The sequence below is a fragment of the Melozone crissalis genome, unplaced genomic scaffold (genome assembly GCF_028551555.1).
Source record: "Melozone crissalis strain CALT ecotype California unplaced genomic scaffold, PUWL_Pcris_2 ptg000009l_1, whole genome shotgun sequence".
NCBI lineage: Eukaryota > Metazoa > Chordata > Aves > Passeriformes > Passerellidae > Melozone > Melozone crissalis.
In genome coordinates, this window is record NW_026535787.1 from 5582906 (window position 1) to 5593418 (window position 10513).

Consider the following 10513-nt stretch of genomic DNA (forward strand, 5'->3'; position numbering starts at 1 on the left):
CCTCTGGCGCTGCTGTGAGTGTCTGAAGACTCACTTCACTGCTTTTTCAGAGAAGTCTATTTCTGTCTCATCATAGATCAATTTAGGCCTGTCCTATGCACATATGATAAAGACAGCATATTGCTGTGATAGCCTTGAACCAAATTTGTAAGTCTGGGACACTGGAAGCAGGAGGTGCAGCTATCATTGATAAAGAAGTCAGAGTGGCCAAACCAGTGGCTAAAAGGTGGAATTTTTCAAGCATAGCCAGATTGTTTGAGAAATAGTGCAGACCACAATGCAAGGGTTTAACCCAATTCTCAGAAATGTGTGTGTACACGTGAACCCGCTGCATGGAGCTTCCTTAGGGGGCTGTGTCTATATCTGTGTCCAGAGAAACAAAAATACAATGTTCCCAGCTGCATCCTGAACCCAGCTCTTGTAGTTATTCCCCAGCACATCTGCTAAGCATCTGAAAGCATCCAGATGTTGGCTCTAATGCTATACCAGTGTACTTCCTCCAGTGAGTGAGACAGTTCCTGCTGTCCCTGTGTTGTTTGTGCAACCCATCGTGGCACTCGGTGCAATGCCCAGTGCACTTTAAGCCATTCAAAAAGTGCCAGGTGTCTGGCCCTACCTGGCTCTCCAGATAACTGGCTCATAGAGTTTCTTCAGGATTGCCTTTTCAGTCTCATCTCTGAGATTTGCACTCCAAGCTGAGCTGGGGTGGCTTCTGGGCTACATTCAGTTTAGTTTTGCAATGCAACTTAATTTCCCATAAGCTTTACTCTGCTTGGGCTGGCTGTATGGAGCCTTTCCTGCATGGCAGGTACCACTCAGTCACTAAAAGAGCCTGGCAAAGTTCACTTTGGCAACACAGCCTTTGGGAGCAGAGGGAGAGCTTTGTCCCACACCTCCTTCCTGCTGGTGAGGTGTCAAGGAGTGATAATTTTTAGTATTGCAGAAAATCAGCTGGTTTTCATGTGCAGTGCTTTATCTCATTGGACTTTCTTCTCCCTGGGTGGGGATGCTGTACTTTAATAAACTAGGAAAGGACAAAAGAAATAGGTGTTCCTCCTTTGCCTGCTCCATTAGCATCTTCCTGAATGGGGTGAGCTGACCAGGAGATATTTTTGTCTCCCCTTACCTCTCAGCCCTACTCTCACACTCTCAGCTACCTTTGAGCTGCAGGACTTTGCAGAGCACATTGTGGCTTGCATTGGCTCAGCCCGAGTTCAGTCACCCAAAACCTTGCAGGTCTATTTTGAAACATCATTCAATCTGTCCACTATGGAGTTTCTTTTCTTTTTTTTTTTTTTCCCCACTCTTGCTTCTGACATCATTTCCTGAGCACTAAATTCACCGAGCTCTGTAGCCAGATCGTCTCCTCAGCATATGATGCAAGGAGCTCTTTGAGATGGATTTCAGCTCTCCTTTGACTCTGCTCTGCTTGCTGGTGATAATAACTGTTACTCAAGGTAGGTAGGATTTTTCTTTATTTGGGTTGGCACAGGTTTGCCTAGATGAGCAGACACCCTAATTTTGCTCCAAGGATGCTACTAGGTTTGGGGTGACATCAAGTAGTGTAGCTGCTAATGCATGAAAGGGGAACTCAGACCAAAGTAAGACAGATTATTTTTCCAGTAAAGTAACAATAACTAACAATATTGTACTTTCTGAGTGTCCTGGGTCTGGAGAAGCTTTTCAGTAGGGAATGTAAGGTCCTTGTATGCGGACTGCTGGCTGGAGAGCGACATGGTCCAGATCCCAGCACTCGGTGTGACCTTGGGTTAGTCCCCAAGCTCCTGCCATTTATCCACCTCTGATTTACACACAACAACTTAATAATGTGTGAGACTGTTCGAGTTAAAACTCTGACCTTACTCTTTGGGTGAAAGCAGCTGGGCACCTGCTGCTGTTGTTTCTGCTACCCTCTCTGCAAGGTCCACGGCACTGATGCCCTGAGGACCTTTCTTTGCTCAGTCTCTCATCTCTGATGGGGGCTGGTAGATGGTCATCTTAAATTCAGGGAGATAAAAGACCAGCTGCTCAGCCTTTTGTTTCCCTGTTGTGCATGGTGTTCACACCATTCCTGTGCTGTTGAGGTGGGGGAAGTTGGACCTTATAGAAGGCATCCCACTCCTCAGATTTTCAATCACTGGTGATCCAGTGTCCCTAGGGTTGGGTCTGTCCCTCTTTGTCTCACCTGGGCATTTTCCTTCCTGGGGGGCAGCCAGGAGGGGATGGATGGACACGGCAAGCTTGCTCTCCTTTTAGGCTCTGCCATCTGGACTGGCGCGCTCACCGGCGACTCAGCAATCTTTTCTTTGGAAGTCCAAAGCCTGCAGAACTTCTCCAGCATGAGCAAGGAGGACAAGAAATGCTCTACAACTGTCCTAAATGATACCTTGTTGGCCAAGTGTGGCACTTCTGCCAGCAGATGGCTGAACTTAGAGAACGGCTCCCTGGTGCTGAGGAGTGTGGAGAAAGATGATGAAGGAAAATACGGATTTGTTTTTCAGAACACCGCCAGAAATTTTACACTGGAAGTGTTTGGTAAGTGGCCTTCTTAGCAACAAAAAGCTTTTGAACTTGTTGGAAGCCTCATGCCTTGAAATTTTTCCAAAGAAACTGTTTGAGCTTGCAGGAGCTATGGGTGCCCCTGGGAGCTGTGCCAGTCTCCCTCTTGTCCCCTGTATCCTCAGCATTCCTGCTCCCTTTGCTGCCTGCAGGTGGATGAGCAAAAGACGGACACAAAGTCACTTCTGTACAGGATCCAGCTCATTGCTTGGGTTAATATGGAGAAGGCTTAGGAGGGTTTGTCCTGCTGCTGAGCAATGCTCCAGGCAGACAGAGAGCCTTGCTCTGCTCCTCATTGCTGCTGTTCCTTTTGCAGGGCTTTCACTTGCACAGGCTTCCAAGATAAATGGAAGCGCACGAAACTGTAATGAAAATGTCTGAGCAAACTGGTCTCAGTGAAGACAAATGAGCCCTTACACCTTTTGGGTGCAAACAGGCGGAACTGCTGTGCACACTAGGTCAAAGATGTGACTCCTTGGTGTGAGGAACAGGGGCTTTGGAAATAGTCAAAGACTGCAGAAGCGTCCTGGGTTTAACCTCCATTTCAGTGGATTTACTTTGGGAACATTTGCCTCCTCCTTCTGTTCTGCTGCCACCCCTAAGGCAGGGAAAAACTTTCACTGCCAACATGTTCCTGGAGGCAGAGAATTTTAACTGATATCCTAGCACAAGAAAGTGATTTCTGAGCTTATTTCCATGGATACATGTTCTCAGTGTTACTCCTGCTGTCCTAAAACCATACCAGTTCTCTATCTAGTTTGTATGTGCAAAGTGGCAAGTGTAGGAAATTGGTTTCCTCCTTTTAGTAGACTGAAAGAGAGAATGTCAGGGAAATGTAGTAAGAGCAATGGATAATTTATTTATTTTAAAATGTCCTAGTCTGGGTATTGTATCTAACTGCAGGTATCTTGCGCTCGTGTCCATGTTGGCCATGATTTGCACCAGTTTCTCTCTAAAATGGAAGAAGGGGCAGAGTGACAGCAAAAGTACAAACCTCAGGTGGAGGGGAGGGCTGAGTCTCCTCCAAAGCTATGATTATCTGCTGATTACAGAGGAGGGCTCTGGCTGGCATGTGCTTTGGATGTTTCCACCATCTTCTCGGACCGGGGGCTTTTATTTATTTTTTTGTTTCAATGTCAGTTAGGAAAATGAAAATATGCCAGATTTTGGTGGCATCCCTAAAACAGGGATCAAGAGTTGCTAGCAGAGTTGGGGTAGGCACTGTAAAGCATTTTTGGGTAGAATGCAGGCACTCAAGAGATGGGTTACTTGTTTCTGCGCTCCCTTCACACAGTAAATGTGGTGTTACTGGGATTGCTGGGAAGGGAAGCTTCTGTTCAGCTAATGTTCACTCCTGAATCCTCTCCTCACCTCTCTCTTTCCTCCCTGCTCCCCGTGCCCCATGCTGTGTGTGAGCAGAGCCGACCATTGGTATCCAGTGCTTCCCTGATGGAACTGCAGAGCTGTCCTGCAACGTGGCCAGCAACGAGATCCTGGTCTTCAGGTGGCTCCTCAATGGCACCCACCTGAAAGCCGAGGGGGCTTGCATTAAGGATGCTGGGAAGAAGGTTCACCTGGGCAAAACTGAGCCTGGGGAGTTTGTGTGTGAGATTTTGAAGGGGAACAGTGTCACGAGGACCAGGCCCATTACGCTGTCTTGCAGCTACGGTGAGTAATGGCATCCCCAGAAAATCTTCCTTTTGCTCTCTTGCAGCAGCCAACTGAGAGGTTGTTGGTGTCCTCAAAATATCAAATTCTTCTGTCCTCTGGCATTGCCCTTCCAGAGTTACCAAATCCTGCCTTTTGAAAGTGACCCCTTAATTTCCTTCTCCCTCCTGTGCTTTGGACTGACACAGCCTACAACCACAGCAACCACAGAAGGGATGAGTTGGTTGAGGAGGTTCTTTTACCCACCTCTGCAGCAAGGATGGATCTCCATCTGTCTCTTTTCCTACTTTTTGGTGATGAAGATTTGCACCTCCTGTGCACCAATCCTCTATGCTGCTTTAGAAACACAGGCTGCTTCCTACTCTGACATGCATCCATGACCCAGATGCCTTCGAGTGCATTCCATAAAAACCCTTCCACTGGTTCAGCCCTGTTGCTGCTGGACTCAGCTGAGGTGTTTTGCCTCATCTCTTTTCCTCTTATTTAGGCCAGAAGCGCAAAAGATTTTCTGATCTATACAAATGTCTCTCCATCAGCCCCATCCCTCAGAAAAGGATAAAGACACATGCCATTTACTTATGGTATGTAGGGGTTTTTTCCCCCTCCATATCCTTGCTCAGACATGTAAGTCTGTGAGAAGGCTGAGACTTTATCCATTTGCAAGCTATTCATAAATGCTGAGTATTCTGCTTGAGCAAGGCCAGAGTTTAATGAGACAGAGAATCTGGATCCTTGGGTATCATTTAATTTGCACCTCCAGTAGTGAAGATTCTTCTGCTCTCTGGCAGAAAAGATAGTTATCAAAGCTGCATGCATGGCATAACATAACTATAAGGTTTTTGAAAATTTTGCTGTGATTAATTTAATCACTTTTGCCACTAGAGAACCTATACTGTAGCATTTTAGAAATTGTCTGGGACATTCCAGCTCCACGTAGTTGGAAGGATCTGAAAGAAACAAAGTGGCGGTGATTCCACTTTGCAGTCATCAAATGCAACCACATTTGGAAAAAGGGAGTTAAAGCAATTCTGGATATCCGTAAAATGAATTGAAGAGGGAAATAGGTTCATTTAATTTAATTGAAAGTTAATGAATTATTTTTGTGCATTATTATTTGCTCCAGGGAAAGGGCTGAATTTGGTTTAGGTATATAATATATGTAAAAACATTCATTTGGGCTGATGAAATTAATTTTGAATAACCAGAAAACAATTTGGCAGAAATGCCGTAAACTTACCAGGCAACACAGGGCTCTCAACACACAGGATTCAGAAATTAAGAAGTCAACATATATAAAGGACTTTTATTGATTAATTACTTGTTTATTGCTTATTTTTAACACAATATTTTATCTCAAAAAGACCTTAATAACAAGTGGCAAATTTTTAGGAAAAAGATTCAGGGAAAAAATTTCCAACTTATATTTTTCACAATATTCTCTAAGCGTTCATCAACTAAAGTAATTAGGGAAATTATTTCTGAGTTGCTGAAAGTTTTTAATTTTGAATATGGATTTTTTTGAACTTTCTAACTGTTCTTAAAAAGACTGGAACAAGCACTCTGAAAATACCATAAGCACCTGTGTGCAGTTGTTTTTACTGTCCCAGTGAGTAGGTGGAGTATGATGGCATGTAGTATATCCTGGAACATTTAAAATTCTTCTTAGTCTCTGGAGATATGGAGCAATTAGTGCTTTTGAGGGCTTGAAATAAGCTCCAAATGAGCCTGTTGGTTGCTGCTGTGCTGTGCAGGCATGTGTGCTGCTGAAAAGCAGTTGAATTATTCAGAAAGGGATGGCACTGGCTTACCTAAGGAATTTTAAGGAATTTATGTGTGGGGTTTTTTTGCATATGGCAAGAAGAGTTTTCCTAGAGGCTGCCCCAAGTAGGGGGATGATCTCAGTGAAGGAGCAAGCCTGGATGGGTCTCTGTGCCCTGCACCAGCTGCCTGCTCAGCAGCAGTGAACGTGCGGGTCTGCCCCATCACAGCAACCCTGAGCAAGGGCTGCTGAGCTGGGAAATCATCACCAGTGACTTGTGCTGCCCTTCTGCTCAGCCATCTGCAGCCCTCGCTCCTGCTGCGTGTCCTGCTCTCGGGCTGGGCAGGGGAACAGGGTGGAATCCTTCCCCGAGCAGCAGCAGAGCCAGGGAAGGGTTTTTCCCCACAGCTCTGGCTCCAGTGGCCGCAGTCTCGGTGCCTGAGGCAGTGCAGGCTCTGGTGAGACTTGCTCTGGGGTTGGTGCAGGCATTACATGACTGTCCTAAGCAAATTCTCTGATGCCAGCTCTGAGGGTAGGCTCTGCAGCTTTTCCTTCAGCAGGAGGTGTAGTGGAAGCAGGCAATGCCCCAGCCAGGGAAAAATGCGCTCTGACTCCGTGATTCAGAAGGGTGAAAATTGCGTTATTGAAACTATACTATATTACATTAATACTATATTTTAACTATGCTAAAGAGTACTAAAGAATACTATACTATATTACCAAAAAACAGTACAGAACACAGCTTTGAGTGATTGGCTAATCACTCAAAACAACTTTCACCGGTGTCCAATTAACCAAATCACGTTGGGTAAACAATCTCCATTACACATTCCAAGTGTGCAATAGCAGGAGCAGTGAATAGAAATAAGAATTGTTTTCTTCTCTTCTGTCTGTACTTCTCACCGCCTTCCTGAGAAAAATCCTTGGGAAGTTGTGCCTGCTGCTCTCTGTGCAGAGAGCTGTGGCCACAAGGAGGTGCTTCCTTGGGTCTCCCTCCCTTGTTGAAATGTAGTATCTTTCAAACCACCACCTTCTCTGTTAAATTTGATTTAAACCTACAGATTACCTTAGATGTCAGTGATCAGAGCAGGCAGAAGTGATTGCGCACAGGCCTCTCCTCTTAAAGAAAAATTCCATGCCATAATTAGACGATGTTACATAAATCACAAAGTGCCACAGCTCACAGTGCCAGCTGCCCTGATCCAAACTAAAGCAACAGTGATGCCAACAAGCTCTAATCTGGCTGTGGGGTTTCTCCCACAAGGAGAAAGGAGTTTGTCCACCATGGTAGCTAACAATGCTGTGTCCTCCCTGCAGACCTGCTGCGGTACCCAGGGTTCCTTTACATCCTGGCAGGCTGTGCAGCGGGTGCGCTTATCCTGCTGGTGGCTTTGCCTGCAGCCATATGTTGCTGCATGAGGAAGAGGAGACACAAGTTCATCCCAGTGCCTTCAGGTGAGTGGGGAATGCTGTGACACCCCCTGTTATGAGTTTTGGAGAGGACTGTGTGTGCAGTGGCCTTAGAGTAACCTAGTCTCAGCTGGGTGGCTGCTTGTCCTCCATCCAGCCTGTCCTCCCTTGACCTGCTGGAGCAGAAGTCTGCTTGCTGACAGGCAGCCTCTAAGGCTAGCAGGGTCTTGAATTAAACCTCACTTTTCCTTTATTGCCCTCACCCTGTGCTCCTGGCCAGAAGAAAAACCCCCAGCAAAACCTTTCCTATGGTCAATAAAATGGACCCTCATTGAAGTGTGATCCCAGAATGGTTTCTGATGGCAGTCCCCTGTCCCTGGGAGCACTCTGCCCGTGCAGATCGCCTCAAGCTGTGATCCTGGCAGCCTGGCCAGGCTGGTCCCTGGCAGGCTGGCAGTGACCGCCCTCTGTTCTCGGCATCTGCCCACTCGGGGAGCAGAGCCAGCATCACCTCAGGAGGGGACACAAACACGTGCTGGGGTCTGGCCTCACAGCAGCCCTGCTGGGGCTGTGGGAGCCTCTTCCTTCAAATCTCTGGCTTGGTTTTCACAGAGGAGGAGAAGGATGACGGGCTGACAATGTCAGTGGTGTCTGGGGAAGGCACGAAGAGCCCCCCCAATGGAGACCGCCTGGAGGCTCAGAGTGACCGTCCTGCCAAGCCTGGTGAGTGCAGAGACCTGTCTGAGGTCACACACACCTTGTTCAGGGGGCACAGTGCTTGTGTGTGGCTGCTGGGGGTGGAGGTGACGGTGGAGAGGGGCCTGGGACATGGCAGCACAGGGAAGGTGCTGCGCCTTCTGCAGGAGTGGCAGCAGGGCGTTTTTCAGCACCTTACTCATGGCAGAGGCAGGCATCCCACAGAGGGTGCTGCCAGCAGGCTGCAGGCTGTCTGTTCCACTATCTCCTGTGCTAAAACACCTACCTCAGAAACAGCAATCCCCCCAATACTCAGCAGTTTTCCTACAATTTTCTCACCCTTCTCATCAGTAACATTTTATAAAAATTGGTGGTGTTTTTTTAGCAGTCATCTTCAGGACAGCAGGGGCCAATATGCTGAGCTGTAAACACAGCTAAATCCCATCAAAGCCAGAGGCTTGTGTATTTTCTTAAATTGAGGCTGGGGTGGGAATATAGTCACGTTTTAAATTTTTCAAAGAAATCAAGCATAAACCCCCACAGCCTTAGCACAATATGGTTAAGAGAGTGCAGTGATAAAAACTCTCCAGAAATGTCTTGTTCTGTAAGTGCTTGATATTAGTACTCCACTTTTTGCATTATGTTTCCTTTAGTTTTGCTTCCCAAACACAAGTGCTGGCAGCACCTTGCCTAGTAATGCACCATCATCAGCTGCAGTAGGTTTAGCAGAGACATCACGAACTGGAGCAGCTTTACACAGGTCATAGCCAGGTCTCAGCACTGCTGTCTCCATTTCTGGTGTCCTTCACTCTACCATGCACAGCCTCCTGTAGCTCTGCTGTGCTTTAAATCTAACCTTAGATGCCCTTTGCTCTGCTTTCAAAATATTATGTGCTACTCATGAACATAGAGCAAGAAAGAGGAAAAAAGTCTTTCAGCTCATTGTTTAATATTAATACACTTCAAATGTAGAGCTTTTAATAAAAAAATCAAATATTATAAGTTTAACAAGTAGTCCATATTTAAATTTTTTACAATTAAGTAAAAAGCAGAGATGCATGTGGAAAGTAGGCAAGAACCAAATGTGTGCTGTTAGCCAGCTTGAATTATTCAGATGTAAGTGAATAGATTTGGCTGTAGTATTTTGGTACTAAAGTACTTTGGTACTAAAAAGCCAGAGAGCTTCAATACCAAAGTGCCCTAAGGCATGATGCACAGCTCAGTAAATGAGTAGTTCCAGAGAAAATTGAAATTGGACTTGCAGGTGCCTTGGGACTGAGTGGATCAGGAGTCCTGCAGCATTAGGGACCAGGGGGTGAATTTCCATGAGGGTGAGCCATAGTGTGGGCACTTAAAACCATTTCTTCTTTTTCCAGATGCTGCCCAGATTGGTCAAGGTGTTGAGCCCCAGCCAGTGGCAGAAGAAAACCTACCAGTGCAGATAGAAGCTGAGGAAATGCCAGATGCTGAGGTCCTAGTTGATATGGATGGCCAGGAAGATGCCTCAGACTGTTTCCCAGATCCAGCTGATGACTGATCTGACACGCTTGCTGTTCCACCCTGAAACCTGTGACACTTGTCCTTTGCATCCCATAGTCTCGCTGTGTCTGGAAAATTTTAGCAGGGGAAAGAAGTGAGGTGTCAAACCTTCTGACTTCATTCAAAACAAAAAAAGAAAATCCAGAGAAAAGCACACACATGGCTTCAAGGCCTGACAGGTTCACCAACAAACAAAAGGGGCAGCTCTGTGATGCTTTGCCTGATAACAGAGCTGCAGCTAAACTGAGGAGCCCAGGGGACAGCCTGGGATGAGAGGGCTCCTCCTGCTCCCTGCCTACCCTATGCCTTGCCTGCCTTGGCAGGCACTGCAGGCAGCTTGAGGTGCTTGCCAGAAGTTTCCTGAGAAAGCCTCTTCTCTCTCAGGAGACTTCAGGGCAGTTTTTTCCCCGGCCCTGCCAAGGAAGCTCAAAGGAGGTCTCAGCTGGGTACCCGCTGTCCTGGGTGCTCACCTGAGCCGCTCCTCTGAGCTCCAGATCTGGCCCTCACCTCTTGCTGCCTGGAGCAGGAGCAGTGAAATTTGCAGGGCTTGAAATGTGCCATTTGCAGATGCTGTGTGCAGAGCTGGGGTGGTGCTGGCTTTGCTCCCCTCTTGGTGCCCCAAATGACAGGGGGTCCAGGTCACCTTTCCCCAGAACCGCCTGCTTGGGCTGCCCCTGAGCTAAGCCAGAGCTATCACTCGCTTGCCTGCAGCAGGAGGGGGCTTGGGGCTGCAATTTTGGCAGAAACCTTGATTTTAAGGCTGAGATTGTTTATCAATGCAAGCATTAGTGCCTTTAGTGTGATAGTTTAGCTACTGCAAGCTGGTGAAGCTGGCCATCTGCCTGTGCATGTAGGCTTGTTCGGGGCTGTGCTCTTTGCACA

The 10513-nt window shown here is 47.0% G+C and overlaps 1 protein-coding gene across 1 annotated transcript; it reads left to right on the forward strand.

Moving 5' to 3' along the window:
- The first annotated feature begins 1359 nt into the window (after nucleotides 1–1359).
- On the forward strand, nucleotides 1360–10280 carry LOC128933380 (uncharacterized). Its single transcript, XM_054270349.1, has 6 exons — nucleotides 1360–1457; nucleotides 2257–2535; nucleotides 3979–4227; nucleotides 7304–7441; nucleotides 8009–8119; nucleotides 9469–10280. The coding sequence occupies exons 1-6, from the start codon at nucleotides 1397–1399 to the stop codon at nucleotides 9627–9629; spliced, it is 999 nt and encodes a 332-aa protein (XP_054126324.1). The 5' UTR covers nucleotides 1360–1396; the 3' UTR covers nucleotides 9630–10280.
- Nucleotides 10281–10513: the final 233 nt, after the last annotated feature.